The sequence below is a fragment of the Neoarius graeffei genome, chromosome 28 (assembly GCF_027579695.1).
Source record: "Neoarius graeffei isolate fNeoGra1 chromosome 28, fNeoGra1.pri, whole genome shotgun sequence".
NCBI classification, from domain to species: domain Eukaryota; kingdom Metazoa; phylum Chordata; class Actinopteri; order Siluriformes; family Ariidae; genus Neoarius; species Neoarius graeffei.
In genome coordinates this window covers 49,662,622-49,690,394 of record NC_083596.1, presented here as the reverse complement: position 1 = coordinate 49,690,394, position 27,773 = coordinate 49,662,622, and the positions used below count along the sequence as shown (strand labels likewise).

Below are 27,773 nucleotides of genomic sequence, written 5' to 3'. Positions count from 1 at the left end.
GTATTCACAATAGAACATAGACAACATATCAAATGTCGAAAGTGAGACATTTTGAAATTTCATGCCAAATATTGGCTCATTTGAAATTTTATGACAGCAACACATCTCAAAAAAGTTGGGACAGGGGCAATAAGAGGCTGGAAAAGTTAAAGGTACAAAAAAGGAACAGCTGGAGGACCAAATTGCAACTCATTAGGTCAATTGGCAATAGGTCATTAACATGACTGGGTATAAAAAGAGCATCTTGGAGTGGCAGCGGCTCTCAGAAGTAAAGATGGGAAGAGGATCACCAATCCCCCTAATTCTGTGCCGACAAATAGTGGAGCGATATCAGAAAGGAGTTTGACAGTGTAAAATTGCAAAGAGTTTGAACATATCATCATCTACAGTGCATAATATCATCAAAAGATTCAGAGAATCTGGAAGAATCTCTGTGCGTAAGGGTCAAGGCCGGAAAACCACACTGGGTGCCCGTGATCTTCGGGCCCTTAGACGGCACTGCATCACATACAGGCATGCTTCTGTATTGGAAATCACAAAATGGGCTCAGGAATATTTCCAGAGAACATTATCTGTGAACACAATTCACCGTGCCATCCGCCGTTGCCAGCTAAAACTCTATAGTTCAAAGAAGAAGCCGTATCTAAACATGATCCAGGAGCACAGACATCTTCTCTGGGCCAAGGCTCATTTAAAATGGACTGTGGCAAAGTGGAAAACTGTTCTGTGGTCAGACAAATCAAAATTTGAAGTTCTTTATGGAAATCAGGGACGCCGTGTCATTTGGACTAAAGAGGAGAAGAACGACCCAAGTTGTTATCAGCGCTCAGTTCAGAAGCCTGCATCTCTGATGGTATGGGGTTGCATTAGTGCGTGTGGCATGGGCAGCTTACACATCTGGAAAGACACCATCAATGCTGAAAGGTATATCCAGGTTCTAAAGCAACATATGCTCCCATCCAGACGACGTCTCTTTCAGGGAAGACCTTGCATTTTCCAACATGACAATGCCAAACCACATACTGCATCAATTACAGCAGGGCCAGCTCTAGGTCTTTGGCTGCCCTAGGCGAGATTGAGTTTTGGCGCCCCCCCCAAGAAAAAAACCCCTCTAATAACATCTAAATAACACTTTAATCTAATCACTCTATTCTATTACTATTAAACAATGTACGGTGCATGGACAATAAACAAGAAGTCATTTTTATCTTTTTCATTATTGTTATTATTGTTATCATTATTAACATAAAGTGTCACAAAGTAAAATGACCACACAAATTCAATACATATCTCCATATAGTGGGCAAAAACTCTTCCGCACCCTGTTCAAAGTGTAGTGCATGGACAATAAACAAGAAATTATATTTAGTTTCTTTTTTGCTATTAAAAGTTAAGTCATCTCTGAAGAATTAACAAATTAAATGAATAAAAAATTCTACAATTCTAAATTGTGCAAACTTAAGCACCCTGTTAGGACATCAATGGGCTGTATTTTCAAACAAAAGTGCTATTATGGGTACTTTGTTATTGAAGTCTATTGCTGTTTGCATCTAGTTAGCTAGGCAGACATTGATTCAGGTGTCTAAAATATTAATTTGCCACTATAATGGTTGATATGAGAGATTAGATCAGACTTACCTCTATACTTGGCTCTATTTGTTTCTTCCTGTAGCCTTCGTTTGCGCCCTTGCGCACCCGAGAGTTTGGATTTCTTCATTTAAGCACTTGTAGTCTGGGCTACTTTTTGCGTTGGATAGCCATTCTCATTCCCCGATGAACACCACTCCCCCCGCCCCCCTTATAACCTATCATTGTGCATTTTTAGTAGGCATAAGGAAATCACCGACCACTACTGCGTAGGCTACACTTGTTTTTCAACCTTTTTGAGCCAGGGCGCACTTTTTTCAATGAAAAAATCTCAAGGCACATCACCAATAGAAAATGCTGACTGAAACTAAAACGCTGTTGCCAATATTTACAATATACAGTCATTCTATAATTTTCCACGGTACGCTTGGTGATCTCTCACGGCACACTAGTGTTCCGCGGTACTAGAGTTCAGCAGCACAGTGGTTGAAAACACTGTACACCACTGATACACTTGGTAACATCTCCATTCAATAACTCCATCCCTCCTTTTTGGTGGGGTTTTGGTCGCCCTTGGCGCCCCTGGGCACACTTTGCGCTCTAGGCAATTGCCTAGGTCGCCTATAGCAATCGCCGGCTATGATTACATGGCCAAAACAGAGAATAGCCGCGGATGCGCACTTGCGCGCCCGAAGACACACTATAGACAGGGCGAACCACTGTTGAGCGCTTATTGTTTCATGATTAACAACCACCACCACACCCCACCCCGCTTTTTTTGACAAATCGCACCCTGACTACATGCTTTGCTGTACAATTAAATTAGGCTAAGACATTATAATGCTGACTCGTTTTCAGGATAGTGGAAGTCATAATTTTTCTCCCCCCATTTCTGCGCCCCTGGATGGACGCAGCGCCCTTAGCATTTGCCTATATTGCCTATGCCATGGGCCGGCTCTAAATTACAGCATCATGGCTGCGTAGAAGAAGGGTCCGGGTACTGAACTGGCCAGCCTGCAGTCCAGATCTTTCACCCATAGAAAACATTTGGTGCATCATAAAACAGAAGATATGACAAAAAAGACCTAAGACAGTTGAGCAACTAGAATCCTACATTAGACAAGAATGAATTAACATTCCTATCCCTAAACTTGAGCAACTTGTCTCCTCAGTCCCCAGACGTTTACAGACTGTTGTAAAGAGAAAAGGGGATGTCTCACAGTGGTCAACATGGCCTTGTCCCAACTTTTTTGAGATGTGTTGTTGTCATGAAATTTAAAATCACCTAATTTTTCTCTTTAAATGATACATTTTCTCAGTTTAAACATTTGATATGTCATCTATGTTCTATTCTGAATAAAATATGGAATTTTGAAACTTCCACATCATTGCATTCCATTTTTATTTACAATTTGTACTTTGTCACAACTTTTTTGGAATCAGGGTTGTACATTAAACTCCTGATTAGTAATGAGTTCATTAACCATTAGCGCTTTAGATGTAAGAGATCTAATATTTAATAGCCCCACCTTTAGATCAAAGGTGCTGGCAGCAGCTGTACAGTCAGTATGAGCTAATTTTATATTGATTAGGTTACTGGAACAAACTCTCTGAATATTTCTACCTTTTTGTTGAGCTCAGGGAACAGACACAGTCTTGATGTAGTGGACCCTGAGTGATGACTCTGTGCAGCTAGCAGACAGTCAGTTTAGCCTGTTCGTCTGCTCCCTTGCCTTGGCTCTGGATTGTCAGAAATTAACTAGACCTATGCTGCAGGAAATGAGAGCAGCACCTTCCCGAGTGGGATGGATACCGTCCCGCCCTAACAGGCCAGCAGTGCGCTCAAAATTAGACCAATTATTTATAAAGCCCACACTGTTTGTCTCTGGTTGTTTGTCTGTGTGTCAGCCCTGCGATGACCTGGCGACTTGTCCAGGGTGTACCCCACCTCTCACCCATAGTCAGCTGGGATAGGCTCCAGCTTGACTGCGACCCTATAGGACAGGATAAGCGGCTACAGATAATGGATGGATGGATGGATGGATGGATGGATAGTTACACTGAATGTTGCGGAATGTTTACTCAGTCACAGATTTTTCTGTATTTTGTATTTTCTACATTGTAGAAAAAATACTGAAGACATCAAAACTATGAAATAACATATGGAACATATCTGGAATTATGTGGTAAACAAAACAAGTATAAAAAAACCCCCAATATGTTTGATATTTTTGATTCTACAAAGTATCCAGCGTTTACCTTGATGACACTTCACACACTGTTGGCATTATCTTAACCAGCTTCATGAGGTAGTCACCTGGAATGCTTTTCAATTAACAGGTGAGCCTCGTCAAAAGGTAATTAGTGAACGAGTTTCTTGCCTTCTTCATATGTTTGAGACCAAGCTGTAAATAGTAAATAATAAAAATACCAAATAAATAAATAGCCCTATTCCATCCACAATACATGATCTTTCCTTTCTGAAGCCTGCTTGATGATCTCTGAGCTTCTTATCCACCGCATCTTTCAAACGTTCCAACATTATCCTGTTTAGTACTTTACCGGGCACTGATAGTAACATAATACCTCTATGATTGCCACATACACTTTGATCGCCCTTCTTGGGTACCTTAACAAGATAGCCTTCCTTCCAATCATCTGGGACCTCTTCCTCCTCCCAAATCTTTTCTATTAAATGCCCCAGCATTAGCGATGATGTGTCTGGTGCAGCTTTCAGGGCTTCTCCTGGAATTTCATCTGGACCAGCTGCCTTCCCATTTTTCAGCGCCAAGATGGCCCTTCGCACTTCCTGTCTGGTTGGTGTATCACAGTTTACCGGGAGTGGGCTTTCCGCAGGTAGTATCTCTGCAGTGTCTTCAGGAGCGGGTCTATTTAGTAACTCCTCAAAATGTTCGGCCCATCTTTTGAGCTGATCCTCCTTATTTGTCAGCATATTTCCGTTCTTGTCTCACACTGGCCCACTATCCTGTTTGTATTTTCCAGCTAGTTTCTTGGTGGTGTCATAGAGCTCCTTCATGTGTTTTTGTGTCGCTGCCTCCTGTGCATGCTTGGCAAGATCCTCAATGTATCTCCTCTTATCCTGTCGGACACAACTTTTAACTTCTTTATGGCACTCCAAATATTGCTGTTGGGCCTGGGACTTCAGTGCTCTTGTGCGACTTCCATTAAGTGTGTCTTTCTTCATCTTTCTATTCCCAATCTTCTTCAATGTTTCTGATGTTATCCAAGGTTTGTCATGTCATTTCTTCTTTCCAACAATCTCTTCACAAGATTTGGTCCATACCTTTTTGATGTTTTTCCAGTCTCTCTCTATGATGTTACTGTCGTCATCTTCTTCGTCATCCTGTAAATCCTGTAGCGCTTGAAACCTGTTTTGCAAAGTTACTCGGAAGGCATCTGCATAGTCTTTCTCCTGCAGTAGTCAGACGTTGTACTTGGTCCTGGTGTTCGCTGTCAGTTTGCATCTTTTGATCTTAAGCCTTAATTTCGCCACCACTAGGTGATGATCTGATCCTGCATCTGCTCCCCTTTTCACTCTAACATCCAGCATTGCTCTCTGAAATTTACTGTTGATTCCAACATGATCTATCTGGTTTTCTGTTCTGTGGTCGGGGGACACCCATGTAGCCTTGTGGACGTCTTTATGGAGAAAAATGGACCCACCGATCACTATTCCATTATCCGTGCAAAGGTCTACAAACAATTCCCCATTCTCGTTAATCTGTCCAAGCCCATGCTTACCCATTATCTCCTCATACCCTATATTGTTGGAACCAATTTTGGCATTAAAGTTTCCCATGAGTACTGTAACTTCTCTCTCCCTCTTCCGGTCTAAAATGTCCTGCAATCTATTATAGAAATCTTCCTTTGCTGTATCCTCAGCATCATTTGTCGGGGCATAGCACTGCACAACCCTTAACTTGATCCTACGATGTTTAGTCTTGAACTGAGCTGTGATGATTCTGGAACTGATTGGTTCCAGCTGGTAAGGGCTTTCTGTGCCTCTCTAGATAACATAAATCCTACCCCCTCTGTATGGTGTGCATTCTCCTTCACATGGCCAGAGTATAGAATTAGCTCCCCCGATGCAAGCCTCGTTTGTCCCACTCAGACCAAGCACTTGCAAATTATACTCTCTCATCTCCTTAGTGATTGTAATTGCTTTACCTCCTTCATACATTGTTCTTACATTCCACGTTCCTATCCTGGTGATCGTCTTTGGTGATAGAAGACTCGGCAGTGTAGATTTCTTTCGGCTCTGTCTACCCTGTGTCATACTTGCCCTTCCAAAAGAAGGCTCCTCCATCCCATCTTCAATCCGATTTCTTCTTCTAGTCGATGTTTTGGTAATCAAAATTATACCACTGAGTGGGGGATTGGCCCACCCAGCTTCACCAGAGCCCCTTTAGCCAGCGCGTTTCAGAGTTATTCCAGACTGGCCTTCATGGCAACCGTAACAGCCTGGGTAGAGAACTACCCACCATACTTCACCCGTCCTGGCAAACCCTTACTTTGCCTGTTTCCATCTCCCACAACAAGGACGAGGGGTTGGACTTTGGGAGACACTCAGAATTATAATCAAGAATCAACACTCAGAATTATAATCGAGCAGTCAATGGAGTGGAACTCATCCTTGTATGTAGCGTTTATTGACTTCCAGAAGGCTTTTGACAGCCTTGACAGAGAGACTTTGTGGAACTTATTGAGGCATTATGGAATTCCAGAAAAATTCATCAGGCTTATTAGGAACACATACAATGGGATGTCCTGTAGGGTTATACATGAGGGTAAATTAACAGATAAGTTTCAGGTAAATACAGGTGTTTGGCAGGATTGTTTATTATCCCCCTTCTTATTTTTGCTAGCTGTGGATTGGATAATGAGAGAATGCACTGTAGGAAGGAAAAATGGCATACAGTGGACTCTGTGGAATCAGCTCAACGACCTTGACTATGCTGATGACATCACCCTACTGTCACATAGTCGTAGTCAGATGCAAGAGAAGATTAGGTGCTTGGAGGAGACAGCAAAAAGACTGGGATTATATGTCAGTAAGGATAAGACAAAGTTTATGAGGATTAACAACAGCAACAAGGACCCTCTACTGCTGGAGAAAGGAAATATAGAGGAAGTTCCAACTTTTACTTATCTGGGAAGCATAGTTAGTACAAGCAGAGGCACTGAGGATGATGTCAAAGCCAGAATCGGGAAAGCCAGAACAGCTTTTAACATCTTGCACAAGGTATGGAAAGCCAGAGATATTTCAACAACAACAAAGCTATGTATTTTTAACTCCAATGTCAAGTCAGTACTGCTTTATGGATCAGAAACATAGCGGACCACCAAAGCCATGCTCGGAAAAGTTCAAGCATTCATCAATAGATGTCTGAGAAGGATTCTTAGGATATGGTGGCCAGAAAAGATCAGCAATGAGGACCTATGGAGGATGACCGACCAGGAACCAGTGGGGAGGCTAATTAGCAGAAGGAAGTGTACATGGATTGGGCACACGCTTAGGAAGCAGAAAGACCACATTACCAGGCAGGCACTAACATGGAACCCGTCTGGTAAATGCCGGTGTGGTAGACCCAGGAACACATGGAGGAGGAGTGTAGAGACAGAGATGAGGAATGAAGGTCTAAGTTGGGCGAAATTGGAGAAAGCTGCCCTAAATTGAAAAAGATGGAGGCTTGTGGTCGATGGCCTATGCTCCGCCAGTGAGTAACAAGGCAATAAGTAAGTAAGTAAGTAAGTAAGTAAGTAAGTAAGTAAGTAATTCCATCCACAACTGTAGTCATCCATACATGTTATGTCAAGAACTGAACAACTAATTAAAAGAAAACAACATCCATCATTACTTTAAGACATGAAGTGATTTTAATGAAGAAAAAACATTGAATTAGAAGGCATGTACAAACTTTTGACTGGAACTGTACAGTGGTGCTTAAAAGTTTGTGAACCCTTTAGAATTTTCTATATTTCTGCATAAATATGACCTAAAACATCATCAGATTTTCCCACAAGTCCTAAAAGTAGATAAAGAGAACCCAGTTAAACAAATGAGACAAAAATATTATACTTGGTCATTTATTTATTGAGGAAAATGATCCAGTATTACATATCTGTCAGTGGCAAAAGTATGTGAACCTCTAGGATTAGCAGTTAATATGAAGGTGAAATTAGAGTCCGGTGTTTTCAATCAATGGGATGACAATCAGGTGTGAGTGGGCACCCTGTTTTATTTAAAGAACAGGGATCTATCAAAGTCTGATCTTCACAACACATGTTTGTGGAAGTGTATCATGGCACGAATAAAGGAGATTTCTGAGGACCTCAGAAAAAGCATTGTTGATGCTCATCAGGCTGGAAAAGGTTAGAAAACCATCTCTAAAGAGTTTGGACTCCACCAATCCACAGTCAGACAGATTGTGTACAAATGGAGGAAATTCAAGACTATTGTTACCCTCCCCAGGAGTGGTCAACCAACAAAGATCACCCCAAGAGCAAGGCGTGTGATAGTTGGCGAGGTCACAAAGGACCCCAGGGTAACTTCTAAGCAACTGAAGGCCTCTCTCACATTGGCTAATGTTAATGTTCATGAGTCCACCATCAGGAGAACACTGAACAACAATGGTGTGCATGGCAAGGTTGCAAGGAGAAAGCCACTGCTCTCCAAAAAGAACATTGCTACTCGTCTGCAGTTTGCTAAAGATCACGTGGACAAGCCAGAAGGCTATTGGAAAAATGTTTTGAGGATGGATGAGACCAAAATAGAACTTTTTGCTTTAAATGGGAAGTGTCATGTTTGGAGAAAGGAAAACACTGCATTCCAGCATAAGAACCTTATCCCATCTGTGAAACATGGTGGTGGTAGTGTCATGGTTTGGGCCTGTTTTGCTGCATCTGGGCCAGGACGGCTTGCCATAGTTGATGGAACAATGAATTCTGAATTATACCAGCGAATTCTAAAGGAAAATGTCAGGACATCTGTCCATGAACTGAATCTCAAGAGAAGGTGGGTCATGCAGCAAGACAACGACCCTAAGCACACAAGTCGTTCTACCAAAGAATGGTTAAAGAAGAATAAAGTGAATGTTTTGGAATGGCCAAGTCAAAGTCCTGACCTTAATCCAATCAAAATATGGAAGGACCTGAAGCGAGCAGTTCATGTGAGGAAATCCACCAACATCCCAGAGTTGAAGCTGTTCTGTACAGAGGAATGGGCTAAAATTCCTCCAAGCCGGTGTGCAGGACTGATCAACAGTTACCGCAAACATTTAGTTGCAGTTATCGCTGCACAAGGGGGTCACACCAGATACTGAAAGCAAAGGTTCACATACTTTTGCCACTCACAGATATGTAATATTGGATAATTTTCCTCAATAAATAAATGACCAAGTCTAATATTTTTGTCTCATTTGTTTAACTGGGTTCTCTTTATCTACTTTTAGGACTTGTGTGAAAATCTGATGATGTTTTAGGTCATATTTGTGCAGAAATATAGGAAACTCTAAAGGGTTCACAAACTTTCAAGCACCACTGTATATTATAGCAGTTATAAACTGTTATTCCTTCAACAGCCACTGACACTGGAGACTCCTCTGATACACGTTAAGATTCAAGAGCGCTTTATTGTCAATACGTCCATGTACAAGTATACAGTCCATTAAAATACTGTTTCCCTCAGGCTCCTCATAGTCCATTTATTGAGAAAATAGAAGATTACAAAATAAGGTGGATAAATAACTATCTATAGATATCTAACTAAACATCTAGCTATCTAAGTAATATAAACAACATAAGTCACAAGACAAAGACAGGATGTTATGATTACCAGGATATTACAACAAGACAAGTGCAAAGTGAGTATTGTGCATGTGTGTGTGAATGGGCTCTGTAGTGTAAAATAGATGAGAGGTGGATGAGAAAACTGTCATTTCAGTTTGAACTATCAGTTCTTTGGGGGTAACAGTGAGCTGAGGACTCTGCCTGGGGGAAGAAGCTATTACAGTGTCTGGCAGCATCACATGTCGATCCTGAGACACCACTGATGCTGAACTCTCCTGCTCTTCAGACCCACCTGTTCCATTCTGATGCCCTACTTCTGGCTGGAGTATCACATCACTCCTGTGGAGGACGGCCCCGTATGGACAGCCTAAAGATACACTTAGAAGATGGCTCTGGGCACTTCATTTTGCTATAATGGCTGAGGACTACAATCATCATGATAACTTTAGGACTGCAGTTGTCATGAAGTTTTACACTCAAGTCTCCATCAGTTGATGAACAGTTGACAACATCAACAAAATAAACTTCATGGATTTCCTGGTTACACAGTTGTACTTTGTGACTCTACAGGACACAGTTATTGAAACAAGTTATTGATCACGCTATCTGTTCTCACCCAGGCAACCCTTCTGAGTCTGGTTCCTCTCAAGGTTTCTTCCTCATGTCGTCCTTGCCTTCAGTCACTGACGGGCTTACTCATTAGGGTAAATACATTTATTAGGGATAAAATTAGTTCATGGGCAGGAAGGTGGTGTAGTAGGGTGGTCCCCAAAAACAAACTTCAACTTTTTAAAGGTGCTACTTCATTTTCTTGTTCCACTTGGGGAAAAAATAAATTGGGTAAAATTTCAAGTGATTTGAATAATATTAACCACTGCCACATGAGCCCTGTTTTTTGCATGCCAGGTGGATGGCACATGTCATCTATGCAATCAAGATGTTTTTGTTTAGAAACCAGTTTCAGTTATCTACTGAGGAACTCTCTGGCCTGAAACGTTTCACAGCTTTCACTGGAGCACTGTATGTCAAGGCCTGGTTCAGTGCTCCATCTGCAATCGCTGCTCCAGCTGGTGATTTGTCATTCCTGAAGGGACTGGTCTCCTATCCTGATTCTGATATTGCGAAAGCCACCAGCAAGAAGTTTGCCAGACACCTCTGGTATCTGAGTGAGGACCTAGCCAGACTTGCCCTATTTGACAGCAGCATCACAGATGATGAAAAGCGTGGGATTGTAGCTGCTCTGAAAGACGAAGCAGATGATGATCATCAGCCATGTGCAACAGTGGACACAGAGGCGAAGGAAGCCGTTGCAATCAAAACTGTGGCAGATTTTGTTACATCTGCCTCGGGTCACATTTTTGAGGCATTCAACATTGTCACCGACTTCCTCGTCAAGGACCCTTCAGAGTGGGAGGAGGACCCATCATTCCAGTCATCAAAGAAGGCCCTGCATGGTATTGCTGTGGTCAATGACTTTGCTGAGAGAGGAGTGGCACTAATCCAGGACTATAATCAAATCCTGACAAAAGATGAGCAGCAGTGGCAATACCTGTTGCAAGTAGTGGAATGGCATCGGCGTCAGTTCCCGGAAGCCAAGAAATTGTAACAAAACACCACCCATTATGACTGTTTGATCTAAACAAATATGTGAACAGTGGCACATAATATTGTTTTTATTTGTCTTGGACTCCTGTTTGTCATTTTTCAATATGTATTGCTTAGGTGAACATGCACATTGCTTTTTGTTGGTTTTCGCAAATATGCTCAAATAGTACAAATTTCAACCCGTGCGTGGCAGTGGTTAGAATAGTCGTATCAAAATAAAATTTTGCACAAAATGTTTTCTCAGCAAGCCGAACAACTTAGTGAGGAAGCACCTTAAGAAAGTCAAATTTTTATTTTTGGCATATATTTGAGGACCACCCTAGTAGTGTAGTGGATAGCACTGTCGCCTCACAGCAAGAAGGTTCTGGGTTCGAGCCTGGTGGCCGACGGGGGCCTTTCTGTGTGGAGTTTGCATGTTGTCTGCGTGGGTTTCCCCCACAGTCCAAAGAAATGCAGGTTAGGCAAATTGGTGGCTCTAAATTGACCATAGGTGTGAATGGTTGTGTATCTCTATGTGTCAGCCCTGTGATGATCTGGTGACTTGTCCAGGTTGTACTCCACCTCTTGCCCATAGTCAGCTGGGATAGGCTCCAGCTTGCCTGTGACCCTGCACAGGATAAGTGGTTACCAGAAGTGGACAGTAATGAAGTACATTTACTTGAATACTGTACACTTTTTGAGTATCCATACTTTACTTGAGTATTTTTTTTGGAAATGTATGACTTTAATTTCACTACATTTAAAAGACAAATATCATACTTTTCACTCCACTACATTTCTGTCAAGGTCCTTGTTACTCGTTACTATGAAGCGGCTTTGAAAGTGGATGTTTTTTCTTTTTCTTTTCTAAAACATGATTGGTTTTTTTGCAGGTGACACTGAGAGCCGATCAGTAATAACTAGGGTCACGTCATGTCCATAGACTGGACAAAATCAAGTTCAATGATTTCTCAGCAGGATTATTTGAACATGATCAGTTGATTGTAGAATGGAAGGAGGCGGTTCATCTGGGGAATGCACGCACCCATGGTCCATGAACCCATGTTTCAGTTTTCTGAAAGGATTAAAGATTCATTTTGTTTTAAATTTTTGCTTTGTTTGCCAAAAACGAACCACATCACGGCCTCCAAAAACTCGCCGTCCAACCTGCGGAAACATATTGAGGTATGTAAACGTTTTATTCCAAGAGAAAGCTTGCAATGAAGTTGTCTATGCTTTTAGAGCTAACGATAACATCGCAATAGCTATGCAGTCTGGTTAGTCAAATGATTTTCTATGGATTTGGCCGCCAAGTTGCCATAGCCTTATCCATGGCTAACGTTAACACATAGCTAGTTAACTTGGACAATGTTAGTTAGCATGTAAAAACAGAGTTATGCTAACATGAATAACGTTAACTTATCTGAAGTCCTTTCAGAAATATGTTTTCACCAAATAAACAGAATGTGGAAATGTTTCTTTTCTAGTAGCGTTAGCTACCCAATATGATTCAGAGTTTGAAAAGAGTTTTCTAGCATGTCAGGTGGAGCTTCACTGACTAGCTAGCTTAACGTTAAACCACCATGATGGCACAGCATGCGTTCATTTTGTGAATTCACATTTCTGTCTTTGGTAGCGGCATTATGTATTGCAAGCCTTGTGACAATAATACAACAATGCATTGACAGAAAATGTATTTTTAATACTTAAGTATTTTTAAAAGCAAGTACTTCATTACTTGAACTGAAGTAAAAATTTGACTGGACAACTTTCATTTGTATCAGAGTAACATTTGACCAGTGGGATCTGTACTTTGACTTAAGTCATGAAGTTGGGTTCTTTGTCCACCTCTGGCGGTTACGGATAATGGATGGATGGAAAATTAGTTCATGTGTAACTCATAAAATCGACACTTTTCTGTAAAGCTGCTTTGCGACAATGTCTGATGTTAAAACTGCGATACAAATAAACTGTCTTGGGTTGACGTTTCTCGATGGTTAGGATGCTATGGTACCTTCTGGCTGGAGGAGGCAGGAGGGAGGAAGGTTAAATAAATGTTTCTCCTTACAGGAAGTTCAACAAATAGTTTTTATTATTACTCCATTCTGACCAAGGGCGGCACGGTGGTGTAGTGGTTAGCGCTGTTGCCTCACAGCAAGAAGGTTCTGGGTTCGAGCCCAGTGGCCGGCTAGGGCCTTTCTGTGTGGAGTTTGCATGTTCTCCCCGTGTCTGTGTGGGTTTCCTCTGGGTACTCCGGTTTCCCCCACAGTCCAAAGACATGCAGTTAAGTTAACGTCGGGTGGCTTTGGGCTGAAGTGCCCTTGAGCAAGGTACCGAACCCCTGGGCGCTCTAGTGTGGCTATTCACTGCTTCAGATGGGTTAAATGCAGAGAATGAATTTCACTGTGCATGTGACAAATAAAGGTTTCTTCTTCTTCAATCAGAATCGAGAATTCAAGGACCAGTGAGTTTTGGTCGAGCTGTTCCCTTAAATTCCGCTAGATGGCGCCAAATCCACTTATTTCTCACAACAGCAGAGGTAAACTTCCTGTTTCTTTCTGAAATGTGAAATGGCGACGTGGGGCAGGTTCGGGGCGAGTCTGCGGAACTTCTTCAGGAGTTCTTGGAGCCTGGGCGGTAAAGTCCCGCGGTATCCGGCGGTCGGAGGCGCGGTGTTGGGCTGCCTGGTCGCCGGCGGTATTTTCCGGTACCGTCACGAGCCGCGCTGGAGGTGTTTACAGCCGACCGTGTTGGCCAAGGAGACCGCGGTAGGGGGAAAGTTTTCATCTGTCATCCTCCTAAATACCCCCGACCCCTTTATAAGTGCACCGCATGGAGGGACAGTGGGGTAAAAACACTCTGGAGAAACAGAAAATAGTGAATTGGCGACATAATTCGTGCACTAAGTGTTCAAACAGTGATCTAAACCACTCCCAAGAACATTAGTGGAGATTCAGTTCTCTGTTTACTGTGAAGGGTGGGACGGTATCAGTGACGGTATGATCACATGAAACAAACATCACGGTTTTCGGTTTATCTTGGTACTTGTTAACTAGAGTGCATCAGTTGCCCCCTAAAAATGAAAAGTTCCTCTGATCATGATGCATTTTTGTTTTTATGTTCCTTTTGGTAAGAAAACACACTGGGTGAAATATTTTGACAAAATTCAAAAGTTTAATGGTGGCACCAGGAGCTCAAAGTTATGGAAAAAGCTGCTATTTTATGACTTTTATGACAATTTCGATCACTTTTCATGAAACATTATGGCACCTTATAGAGTATACCAAATATCTTAGATACACTTTTTTAGTACATATTCTAAATATATTATCAAGCACAGTTTGAGTTTTAGCTGTTCATTGAATCATTGTTCAACTACTTTTAAACAATACAAATGTATTATGAATCACATTAATGCTTCTCAATCCCTTGCAAAGGTTCTTAATATGATCTCTGGCTCACAAGAAATCAATAAATGGGAGTCCAACATTGTGATTCAAACCTTACGCGAAAACATAAAATAAGCATTTTTTGGCAAAAAATGAACCTCATGGTGCCACCATTAGACTTTTGAATATGGTCAAAAAATTTTACAAGATGTCTTTATTGGTGAAAAGGAACACCCAAACAAAAATGCATCAGATTTTATGAACGTGAGGGCAACTGATGCACCCTATTGTTAACTTTAAACAAACAGGACTATATTCAAATCACTCATTCCATCACATGTTAACTGTAAAACAGCTTTAACCACACAGTTCTGGACAAAAGTTTGAGTCATATGCAAAGAAATGCTGGAGAGCAAAGGTGCTTTCAAAACTTTTTATTTTTAAGAAATAGTGGTAGCTACAATTATCAACACTTTAACGATCCTTTGGCCATTGCGAACGTAAAAAAGACTTTCAGTACGTGAATTGTGTCTGAATAATTACTGAAACTTTAAACTGGGGGGGAGTTGATTCCCGATTACTTGGCGTATCGGTTCACGAGCTGAGTCGCTCGAGATGATTATCGAGAAATAGTCTGAATATCTCGACCAATCAGTGCACGTGATTTTCTGTAATCATGTCTGTATTTACTGTATACTCCATGTGAATAATCAAAACCCTACTGTGCAAGTCGAGTTTATTATATAGTTTATGATGAGTGCGTTTTGTCTTTGTGCTGCTCGGATTCCTTTTACATGTGGAACTGTGATTCTGGATGAATGTTTTTGTTACTGACATTACATCTGTATTTGATGAGAGAAATGGTGATGAATCTGACTTGACTTGAAAAATGCATTTTTGTCATGTATTACAAGAGTAAAACCTCCTGATATTTTTGTCATTGAGGTGAACGTTCAAGAAAGCAACGTGTGTATATATGCGTGCTGTCAAGTATGTATGGTTGTAACAGGTAACAATTGTTATTGTGTGTGTGTTTGCTTGCACTTAAAGGATGATGACCACCCCATCCCAGCAGTCTCGATGCGGCGTTTGCGCTTCAACCAGTTTGCTTCTTTGATTTATGAGCAGGAGGTGTACATGACACCCAGAGACTTCCTGTACTCCATGATGCTGGAGCATGTGGAACGTGAGACGCGCGCACACACACACACACACACACACACTACGGTGTTTTTCTAGTTGGTTAGGAAGCCTATTTATTAGAATGCTAATTGCCTGTTTAGCTATGAGTGAATCCTGTACAAAGGTAATAAACCACATGTCTGACCTGTTGTTATTATTACACACACAAACACTACATTTACAGTATGAATCTGTCAGGCAGTAATTTTTCTTTCGGGCTGTATTATTGAATAAGCTAACAAAGATTATAAAGGTAAATGAGATTTTCTTACCTTGAAGAGCATTTTTTTTCTTTTTTCCTGGATAAAATTACGAACAGCATTTGAAAGTGAGTTTAAACGTAACCGATGAGCGCTTGGTCAGGTTATCATTTGCACTGTGGGCACTTTTTTTTCCTTTACATTGAGTGCATTGGCTTAATAAAAAACCTTGGCGTTATTTTACTAATTAGATGACTTAAAATATCAAATTAAAAGTACGATAAATTAATCTGTACACGTTACAATTTCACAACGTTGCTTTAGTATCATTAGTGTGTTCATTATTATATTGTGCACATAATTATCTGTCAGGGAGTAATGTATATAAAAATAAAGTAAACCAATAGGATGTGCTGGATCAAGTGCTGTTTTCTAAGCTGCTTAATCATGATGCTGGAAGCCTCCCCCCCCCCCCCCCCCTTTTGTTTTTCCTCTCTAATAGCTAAAGCTCATGTTTTTTTCTTGCACAGTGTGTGTTAATTGTTCGCGCTGTGTGTTTCCGTTTCCAATTCTTACGGAAAACAGCTCAGGACTGTAAAAGTGCGTCACGTTCCACCACACACATGCGACCTCGGAGCCGTATTTCTACCCGCTCATTCCAGTCCAAATCCGTCTCATTGTGATTCTTTTTCCATTCAGATGAACTGCATAAGAGGCACCTGTCCAAAGCGGTGAGTGTCAATCCACTTCACGTTCCTCTATTTATAACAAATCGGCCACCACATGTGATGAAATTGTCTGCTTCGAGGGGAAAAAAGTTTGTTTTACGTCACGTTGATGTATGAGACGCTTTTCTTGTTTTCTGTAACGTATGTTCTGGTGTAAAATGGTGCTTTAGCACCACCTTCTTGTGAAGTTTAGTTTAGTTTTTGTCCCATTATTGTGTTCTTGTTGCTACTGAGTCCCTCAGTCAGGGTTTAAACTGTCCATCAATACCTTCAAAGAATGAAGAATCAAGAATACCCTTGAAGAATGAGCTGGTGTTTTTTTTTTTTTTTTATATTCACACCATCGTCATTTCCAGGCTGTCTGTGGCCTTGGTTTACAACAAGGCAAGACAGAGTGGTGAAGTGAACATGATGTCGTGAGCATGTTGAAAAAACTGTGATGTAATCATTATGTAAGTTGCAACATTTGCGATCTGCTAAATAAATAACACTGAATAACTTAGATTGATTGTTCTACAGGAAGTAGGCAAGATGCTGACGGTGGCTTCTCAAGCCAAGCCAGGAAGCAATCTGTTCAGAGAAATTGGAGACAATGGTACACACACACACACACACACATACTTGTACTGTCTTTCTTTCCAGTCTTGACTCTCTGTGGTGTGTTTCCAGGGCTGATCTCCTACACAGAGTACCTGTTCCTCCTCACCATCCTCACCAGTAAGTTATCAAAGTACTCCGCTTCTCGTCCGTTTCCGCTGATGTGGGCGGCACCTGATCTCCAATTGGCTGATACTGCAACAAAAGCACAAACTAGTCATTAAGTTTAGCATTTGTTCAAGCGATCATCAATCATCGCAGTTTCTATCATGCGTATTTGAATAAAGAATTGACAAAATGAAACGTTATCTGGAACATAAAGAGATCTCATCTCATTATCTCTAGCCACTTTATCCTGTTCTACAGGGTCGCAGGCAAGCTGGATCCTATCCCAGCTGACTACGGGCGAAAGGCGGGGTACACGTAGCCTGGGCCCGCCCATCCTAAGTGTGACGAAACACGGGGGCCTGTTGCGAGCTTAGTCTGGCAAGGCAAGCTATCCCCAGCTCTTCCAAGCTCCCGAAAAATCGGGAGCCAATCAATTTTGAGCATCTCCAACGGCCCTGGGTAGAGGCGTGTTCAAGGCAGTGACGTAGTAGAACTGTGACCGGAAGCCATAGATTGTTTACAGAATCTATGCCGGAAGCGCTTCATTCACTAGAAACATTACGAACATGGAGCAGCAGCAAGCCTTTGACACAGCGGTAGATGCTGTATTGAAAGCATTCAACGGGAAGTTCTCATTGAAAATGGAGCAAAGAGCAGCCCTGGAGGTATTTATCTTCTTCCTGTTACTCAAGCAGTTTCCGTCGCGTCACATACGTCAGAGGAAAGAGTGATGTGATTGGTTTAAGCTTCGTCACAGCCTTTTCTGGCTTCGACCAGTAGCAAACTGAGGCATTTCAGGGAGGCGGGTCAACCACGCACTTTGGGAAACGGTTGGGCTTAATATCTTTGCCAGACCAATGCTCGCAGAGCTTTGAAGTTGCGTTAGCCAGACTAGGGTACACCCTGGACAAGTCGCCAGGTCATTACAGGGCTGACACATAGACACAGACAACCATTCACACTCACATTCACACCTACGGTCAATTTAGAGTCACCAGTTAACCTAACCTGCATGTCTTTGGACTGTGAGGGAAACCGGAGCACCCGGAGGAAACCCACGCGGACACGGGGAGAACATGCAAACTCCGCACAGAAAGGCCCTCGCCGGCCACGGGGCTCGAACCCGGACCTTCTTGCTGTGAGGCGACAGTGCTAACCACTACACCACCGTGCTGCCCACATCAAGAGATCACGTTTATATTCAGAGTTTAGCCTAATTAGCATACGCGCACTAACACGCTGTTTCATTAGCTCGTTATTGAATTGGATACAATCGCAGTGTTGATGGTAACAACTGTGCTGTGATTTCAGAGCCACATACCGGATTCAACATCGCGTTCAAGATGCTCGACATCGACGGCAACGAGCAGGTGGACAAAAAGGAGTTTGAGAAGGTGAAGCGTTGACTTTTGCACTGCTTTTACCTCTTAATAGTTCTTTCTCGTAATCAATAAAAATGACTCGTCCCTTTTAAAAGAACAAACCTGTTATGCATTTCTGAGATTTTCAGTGTAAGGTCGTGTTGTTTTTTTTAAATGATATTTACCCGTTAGTCTCATTTTTGTGTCGACGATGATCTCTGTCTGTGACTTACCAAGGTCGGAAACGGAAAAGATCCCTGTGTTCTCAGTCTCCATGGCAACAGTTAAGGCAAAACCAGGGGTTGATAATTTTTTTTTCTTCCCCTCCCAAATGTACCAGTGCAATGCGAAACATCCTGTCCCTTTAAGAGCCTGATTTAAAGGGAAGCAGCTTTATTATCCTTAGCATTGTTAGCATGTGAGTCCCAGCCGTTGGCCTTGATTTCAACAATGAAGGGGGGTCGCGTCATGAGTTTGTGTAGTTATAAGTTTCTTGTTACTGTACATGGTTGCTTGGTTATAAAGAAACCAGATGGTTGGAATGTTTACCATATTTTCTGGACAGAATGCACTTATTTGTTAAAACTCATTAGCTTTCCATGGAGAAGTGGGATAAAGTGTTTATCATTATACACTGATCGACTGTAAATACAAGATCAATATCGTACTTTGGACACCATGAGTAGGTTCAATAAACAACACGAACCACAAGTAAATTCAGCAAAACTGACATGATCTCTAAAGCTAGCTGGTTATCTTGTTTCTAACGAGACACGCTTTCATGGAGGCGTTGATTATTTTTATTTATTTATTTTCCTTTTCCGCTCTGTAGCTTGAATTGACCAAGCTCAGAAATGATGCAAGTTCAGATTTCCCCATTTCAGACTTGAATCAAATGCAGCGTCCACTTCCGAACAACTCTTAGTCTGGAAAATACGCTAATAGTGCTTGGAATGGAGAGGAATGTAGAATTGTGGATCCTGTAGGTAACTGCTGCTACCTTGTCTTTGTTCATGCTGTTCGATGGATGCTTCAGATGAATGAATGAAAGGTATGTACTCCAGCATGATTACGGGAATTCAGCTCAATCTGAGGACTATGATGTTTATTAAGTAGAGAGTCTGCAGCAGGAAGTGGGCCGCCTCCGTCCTGGAGAGCCGCAGCACAGTAAAACCTGATCATTAGCTAACGAGTTGATTAATGATAGTGTTTTTGCTCTAATGAGGCCCAATAGAACAGGATAATGCAAACCATGCAGCAGCAGTGTGGCTGCAAAACAGCCGGGGTTCCCCATCCCTGATCTGCAGACTGAAAAAAATAAAAATAAAAAAATTACAAGTTGTCTCTAGGATGTGAAATAATCCGGCTTCTTTGTTCCAAAGCTGAAGAAAATCATCAGACAAAGGAAGGTTGTGAAAGAGGTGGCAGAGGTGAGTTTGTTTTTTGTTTATTGTCGTCCTTGTTGATTTATCTGCGCAAGTTGTTCCATACGAGGGTTGTAATTTAGTAACAGTTCCAATTAAAGGTTATGTCCTATTTATTTCCATCATATAAACATTGAAGATTTGACAGCTGTATTTTTGTAGCAGAGCTTCCGAAGTATAACCCCAGCTCCAAAACTTTGGGACTCCGTGTGGAACGTAAATAAAACCAGAATGCAATGATTTGCAAGTTCTTTTCAGCTGATATTCAATTGAATACAATACAAAGAAAAGATGTATTTAATGTTCAAACTGAATTATTTATTTGTTTGTTTTCACTTATTCTGATTTTATTGCCTGCAACACGTTCCAAAAAGTTGGGACAGGAGCATATTCACCATTGCGTTACATCACCTTTTCTTTTAACAACATTCACGAAGTGTTTGAGAACTGAGGACACTAGTTGTTGAAGTTTTGATTATGAAATTATTTCCCATTCTTGCTTGATGTATGATTTAAGTTGCTCAGAAGTTCGGGGTCTCAGTCTTATTTTGTGCTTCATAGTGCACCACATGTTTTCAGTCGGAGGCAAGCCAGTTGAGCACCTGCACTTTTTTTTTTTAAACTACAAAGCCACACTGTTGGAACACGTGCAGAATGTGCATTGTCTTTCTGGAATCGGCAGGGACGTCCCTGAAAAAGACATCATCTGGATGTCAAAACTTGTGTGTACCTTTCGAGTATGAACGGTGCCTTCACATATGTGCAAGTGCGTCATGCCACTCTGTACTGTAACAGCATGACAGGGAGTGTTCTATTCCTAACATCTCGTACAGCAGATTATCACTATGTGCCTACACACACACGCGCACACACACACACTGTTATCTGTATTACAGAGGCTATAAATTGTTTGTTTAACAGGATGGTGTGTGAGATTAGTGAAGTCATCAGTTCACTATCGCATTCCTTTATGTCTTCAGACGGCAGCCTCGGAGGACAGCAATGAGCCCAGCACCACGCTGCAGGCCTACTTCTTCGGCCATAAGGGACAAAATAAATTGAAGTACAAAGAGTTTTGCAGGTCTGTCTTCATGGTTGTTTAGCTCTTGTGTATGTTAATATCCTTTATTCAGCTAGATTTTATTTTTAATTTAACTCCATTTTCTTGGTAATTGATATTAATTTATTAGATTGTCAAATGCTAGTTTTCTCCAACTTTTACATATGAAGGGTTTATTATTTATTTATTTATTTATTTATTTATTTATTTTTAAAGGTCTCATTGCATCATGTTTTCATTAACTGTGCGGTGGTCTCTAATATGATTGAACGCCCTGAGAGCCGGTTTTGGTGAAAAAAAAAAATGCTGTGGTTCTCCTGTTTCAGGCTGTTCTAGTTTGGTGGAGGAGTGGGTGGCGGGAGAACGATAGGATTTCAGCTCTTACTCATTTAATATTCATGACATGTAAATGTGTTACCTCTGATTGGCTAACAGCACTGTGACGCTACCTCCAGTGGGTCAGAACAAGCGGATGTGGGTGTCTTTGTAAAAACTGTTTTGATTGGCTATTATGGTCTCGACATCGATGTTTTGACCAATAACAATGTAGATAACGTGAATTTTACATCACATTAAACGAGATTTAAACGAGACTAAAGATGGCGACTTACAAATAATGTGTAAACATCGTTGGAGTTAATAAAGTTTGAACAGCATGAAGGAACATACCCCAACCCCCCGAAATTAATAAAAAAAAATTCTCAACAGATTTGGCATAATATAAAAAGGTCGTTTTTTTACTCAGAAAAAGCGGAAAACTCTCATCCCTGCCGAGCTTGTGACCGTGTCATGCATGCTAACGTGGAGAATATGAACATGCTATTTTGTAACAAAAACCTTCGAACAAAAAGTTCATGTTTTACTTACAGCTTGTGAGCTGGTGGTCGATCGTCTTAACGGTGCAGATCCAGGGATTAAAAACAACCTCGAAGCAAAACCACTACTGAAGGCACCGAAGTTTGAAAAGTCCCTGTGGTTGAAATGATCAGAACACAGTACTAACGCTGCATTACACTTCGCTGGTGGTGTTCCAAAGATAATTCCAACCGTTTCTTCTTCACCTCTTCTATCTTGGGCAAGAAATGCAACGTTGATGTGTTACTGCCACAAATAACACAGGCACGAACTTGTTCAGACATGTTTTCAACTTGCTGTTAGCTACTGACGAGATGGGCTCTGCTATCTGTCCTTGCGCTTAAATCCGAACTTTCTTCCCATGGGCGGTCGCAAGCCAAGGTGGGTGAGGCCATGAATACTAATTTTCGAAGTGACGCAAGTTCATAGGGCTTTTTCAGATTCGCTCGTTTTTCCGACTATTTTCTTTCATAAGCTAATACAGGGAATGGGAGTAGAATTACATTTTCACATGCAGCATGCATATGCAACTCGGAGTGAACTATGGTATTTCAAAAAGAGCCAGTATTAAACGTTTTTGGTGGAAGGGCACCTTTAATGCACTGGAGATCAATAGTAAACATGCAGCAAGCTCCAGCTTTCATTTATTAGTTTCTTGTTTGTTTTTTTTAATAAATTTTACACTCCCCTTTCTATCTATTTTACATCACTATTTCTTCTTTCACTGATATTTAATGCATTTCTCTGACTCGCCTATTTTACCATTTTCAGCTGGCTTTTATTTGTTTTTCTCTTTTTATACTGGAAATAGAACATGCACGTAAATGCATGAAAGGTGCACTTCAAATTATTGTTGTTGGTCATAATTTGGCCAAAAATGAAAGTCTTCTCTCTGAGTGTACTTAATTTAAAGGGATTTATTTAAAATAAATGATTGACCCCTTCCTTTTCTTCTTCTTATTATTATTTAATGTGAAAAAGGTGACGTGAAATGGTTGCTTTTTGTAGCTGTTAAGTTCTTGTGTTTCTGCTGATGTGCAGGTTCATGGAGGACCTGCAGGTGGAGGTGCAGGAGATGGAGTTTCTGCAGTTCTCCAGAGGCATGGGCACCATGCGGAGGGAGGACTTTGCTGATTGGCTGTTGCACTACACCAATGAAGAAGGCAACGCAGAATACTTGGAGAACCTCAGAAAGAAAATACCGACAGGGCAGGTGAGGGGTTTTAGTGCTGGATGGGATTGGATGCACCGTTTTCAGTTTGAGACTCACCTTCATCTGTGTTTTGTCTTTTTCACTGACATCTGGAGCGCTGAAGCAAAAACCTTATAGTTGAGTCTGTGTTTTGGGTTCTGTACCCCTCTCTCTCTCTCTCTCTCTCTCTCTCTCTCTCTCTCAGAGCATCACTTTTGAGGAGTTTAAAGCCTTCTGTCTGTTCACCAACAACCTGGAGGACTTTTCTATCTCGGTGAAGATGATTGCTGATGCTAACAGACCAGTTGGAATAGGTAACACGTCTCCCTTCATTATAGCTGCTCAGGTTTACAGGATGAGCGATTTTAGTAAACAGGTTATAACCATGTAACAATTTATCACATTAGTTTTACTGACTCACTTATAACCGTGTTACTGATGTGTCTTTTCGTAGCTTTTCAAAATTCTCGCCTTATAAACTTGGAACACGAAAGTGTTGCCAAATTGCAAACCTTATTTAAAGTTCTTAAAGTCGGCATGTTGGGTTCAATCCAAATGGCTTGAAACTGGTTTCAGTGAATTCACAACTGAATGCTGTATAACATACTTTCTACAGAATTAAAATGTTTACCCATTCTTGAGATATTACAAATCAAAGATTGAAAAAATGGCTTAATTTTTAGAAAACTGCCGTCATATTCTGTATGAGGATCACATGGTCCAAAATGGGCCTCATTAACCAATGAGATCAAATGTTGTTTTTTTTTCTTCATAACTTTTTTTTTTTCAGGATGTTTACAATGGAAATTGGCAGCACATAGATGGTTGGATATTGAATACAAAATTTGAAAAATTGGTAAAAACCAATTATGCAAGTTAGTATTGATTATGCTAATTGGGTGAAAACATTAAATCGTTACACTTTGTATTTCTCAAAAGTAGCGCCTACTAGTGTTTATATGAAATAGAAATGATTATTTTGATTAATATTCAGTTAAACTGTCTGATCCACATCCAATAAACAATTCACATTAACTGAAGTGAAATCGACACTCATGTTTCTGACTTCCGTTTTTTTTAAATCTCAGTCCAACCGCTAAGATCTCAATATTTTTCATCAAAACAAAATAGTGATTTATTTACATGAATCAGTTTGGTTTGGAAAATAAGTAGGTAAAGCTATGAAAACTCACTTCAAAGTCTCCCTTGAATCATAACATCAAAACTAGCAGGGGGAAAATTTTGCTGAATCCTTCATCAGAAACAGTGAGAATGAGAGAACATCCCTATAAAAGTGATCTGATTGATATTGACGAGTAATCCAGTGGGAAACCGATCAGAAGAGAGAGAGAGAGAGCCTGACCACTTTCCCGTGACTCAAAAAGAAAAGCACCGGCAGCTTCCCGATGTCACGTGAGCAGAGTTTTTACTCTGTTGTACCGACTTCAACCTGCCGTTACTCCCAAAGTACTGAACAGATCTTAACCAGATACATTTCTTTGGAAAGCAGAGATTATAAGCTTTTTAATGAGAGTATTCATGATAGAAAATATTCAAGAGTTAAGTAATGACAGGTTTGGAAACTTAGATGAGCGTCTGCATGGACAATTTTCACACCATGGCCAGCGAGCGTCTGATCAGAGTACTTAAAGGAACAGTCCACCGTACTTCCATAATGAAATATGCTCTTATCTGAATTGAGACGAGCTGCTCCGTACCTCTCCGAGCTTTGTGCGACCTCCCAGTCAGTCAGACGCGCTGTCACTCCTGTTGGCAATGTAGGTAGGCTCAGTATGGCCAATGGTATTTTTTGGGGCTGTAGTTAGATGTGACCAAACTCTTCCACGTTTTTCCTGTTTTACATAGGTTTATATGACCAGTGATATGAAACAAGTTCAGTTACACAAATTGAAACGTAGCAATTTTCTATGCTATGGAAAGTCCGCACTATAATGACAGGCGTACTAACACCTTCTGCGCGCTTTGGCAGCGCATTGATACAGAGCTCAGATATCAATGCGCTGTCGAAGCGCGCAGAAGGTGTTAGTACGCCTGTCATTATAGTGCGCACTTTCCATAGCATAGAAAATCGCTACGTTTCAATTTGTGTAACTGAACTTGTTTCATATCACTGGTCATATAAACCTATGTAAACAGGAAAAATGTGGAAGAGTTTGGTCGCATCTAACTACAGCCCCAACAAATACCATTGGCCATGCTGAGCCTAGCTACATTGCTAACAGGAGTGACAGCGCGTCTGACTGACTGGGAGGTCGCGCAAAGCTCGGAGAGGTACGGATCAGCTCGTCTCAATTCAGATAAGAGCATATTTCATTATGGAAGTACGGTGGACTGTTCCTTTAAAGTTCAATAACGTTTATAGAAGTTCACTAAAGTGTCGTCATTGCATCCAAAACTGGTTTGTTCCATGGAAATATTGCATCATGATATTTAGACATCTTCATATTTGTTAACTAGTTTCCAGCCTGTTACCTTTAGTGTGTCATCATGTATTGTAAAAGGACTGATACTGGTAATGATTAAAGTATATCGCAGGATCATTATCATATTGCCCAGCCCTCCTGTTATGGAGCTGTAACACCCAGCATGCTTTGCTTTCTCCTGCCTTCACTCCACTGTAGCTCAGTTTAAAAGAGCTGTGAAGATTGCCACAGGACACGAGCTCTCGGAGAACGTTCTGGACACAGTCTTCCAAATCTTCGACCTCGACGGAGACAATTGTCTCAGCCATAAAGAGTTCATCTCTGTGATGAAGGACCGAATGCTGCGAGGTCTCAGGGTGAGAAATCAAACCTAAACATGTCCCAGTAATTCTTTACACCGTATAAAACATGCACAAAATGAGTAGAGGTCATGTGACTGTAGATTTGATTGGACATGCAGTTCTTGGTTTTTGTTTCTTTAATACTTGTTTTTGTGCAACTGCATGATAACTGAGTATCGGTATGTCAAACTTTTGCACAATTGTCTTTTCTTTTGATGTGTGTGTGTGTGTGTCCCCTGACAGGTTCATTCCCAGCAGGGCGTATCAGGTTTCTGGAAGTGTGTGAAGAAAGAAATGCTAAAAGGAGCTCAGGAGGCTCTCAGTCGCAGCAGCAGCCCTTTCTGAAAGGAAACACACCTGTTCCAGGGGCGGACCTTGTGGAGTTAGGGGTGTGGCTATTCAGCCTTGGTTATGGTAAAGTCGACAAGCTCAGCTCGGCATGTGGAGATGCACCATGCTGGTCTATTAGATCCTCCATGGCACTTGGCCACTTTCTCAGCTGACTGTCAGTGTTTTATCCACATTAACTTCCACCGTGTCCCAATTTAACGATTGTGTTTGTGTTAGACTAAAAAGTTAGTCACATCACCTTTATTTATGATGTTTTGGACAGTAATCATCAGGACATCAATAATTTTCTTCCAGGATGCTTTATTATTTGGGATGTTCAGTCAGAATATTTAAACCAAGTTGAGTCTAAAATGTTTACAGGGACACAACGTCTGTTAGTAAAGGGGGATTATGAATTTCTGTCCAACAAGTCAGAATGTTATCGAATCTAAGCTGGGATGATGGTAAATTTGTTGGTTTTGGGTCTTGCAGGGTGAAGCTTTAAAGCACTTTTCACTTGTTTATGAATAAACATATGCAGGTTTGGGTTTTTTAATAATTTGATATATGAAACACTTTTTTTTTTTATATGAAATATTTTTACATACCATTGTCCTGTGTATTATTATGATTATTCCTGAAAGTTCCTGAGCGTGCTTTCACACCTTTTAGTCAGGTTCCTGAGTCCGAATCAGAGTGAAATTGTTGTGCTTGGTTTGTTTGCTGTTTGGTTTGTTTTCACACTGCGTGTACTTTTAATGAACAACAGCAGCAACAAAAACAATTGGTGGAGGATTCATTAATTGGTCAGAAATACGAGAACAGAAAAAAGTAAACAAACCTTTGCCAAGGTTTTACATTTTTTCCCCCTCTCGTCTGTCTTTCTTTTCTGTCCAAATATCCCAGACATTTCTGGAGCACTTGGTTGTTCTTTGGCTTAACTGGCAGCTTACGTCTTGAGACAAATGTCATCTACAACCCAAAACATGCGGCATGTTTGGTTTGCATCCTGTATTTGGGTCGATTCAGGATTGGATCACTTTCTCACTGCAACGGAACCAAGCTTGGGTTCGGTTTGAACTGTACCACAGCCACCACGCAGAGATGGTCTCATGGTGTGGTTTTTTTTTTCTTTTTTTTCAGCTGGTTGTTTTGAGTGTCAGCCGAACATGAAACAAATTGTATCAAAGAGGAAAATGTACCAGGTTTCGATTCAAATGGACCAAAGACTGGAGATGTGAAAGCACTATTTGCAGATTCTCTCTCTCTCTCTCTCTCTCTCTCATATATCACACTAATCTGGTGCAAATGTTAAAAAAAATTATCCTATTTTCTTTGTTTTTCACACTGCTGTTAAAAAATAAAATGTGCATGTTTCAGAGTGACTTGAGCTTATGTACAAGAATCAGGACCCACGGTAGAGTACATACCTTTGCTAAGCCATATATTATCAACTTCAAAATCAAATCAATTGAACCAAGGATGATACTAAAGCTGTCCACCAAATTTAATCCAAATCCGTTCATGACAACTGAACTTTCAAAGGTGAAAAGTTAGCAGAGGTAGTATTCCATCCATCTGT

At 41.0% G+C, this 27,773-nt stretch overlaps 1 protein-coding gene across 1 annotated transcript; it reads left to right on the top strand.

Moving 5' to 3' along the window:
* The first annotated feature begins 13,514 nt into the window (after positions 1-13,514).
* Positions 13,515-27,572, top strand: micu2 (mitochondrial calcium uptake 2). Its single transcript, XM_060913048.1, has 12 exons — positions 13,515-13,748; positions 15,420-15,555; positions 16,451-16,482; positions 16,999-17,074; positions 17,149-17,196; positions 18,496-18,578; positions 19,928-19,975; positions 20,950-21,050; positions 22,926-23,097; positions 23,282-23,390; positions 25,719-25,876; positions 26,105-27,572. The coding sequence occupies exons 1-12, from the start codon at positions 13,551-13,553 to the stop codon at positions 26,204-26,206; spliced, it is 1,263 nt and encodes a 420-aa protein (XP_060769031.1). The 5' UTR covers positions 13,515-13,550; the 3' UTR covers positions 26,207-27,572.
* Positions 27,573-27,773: the final 201 nt, after the last annotated feature.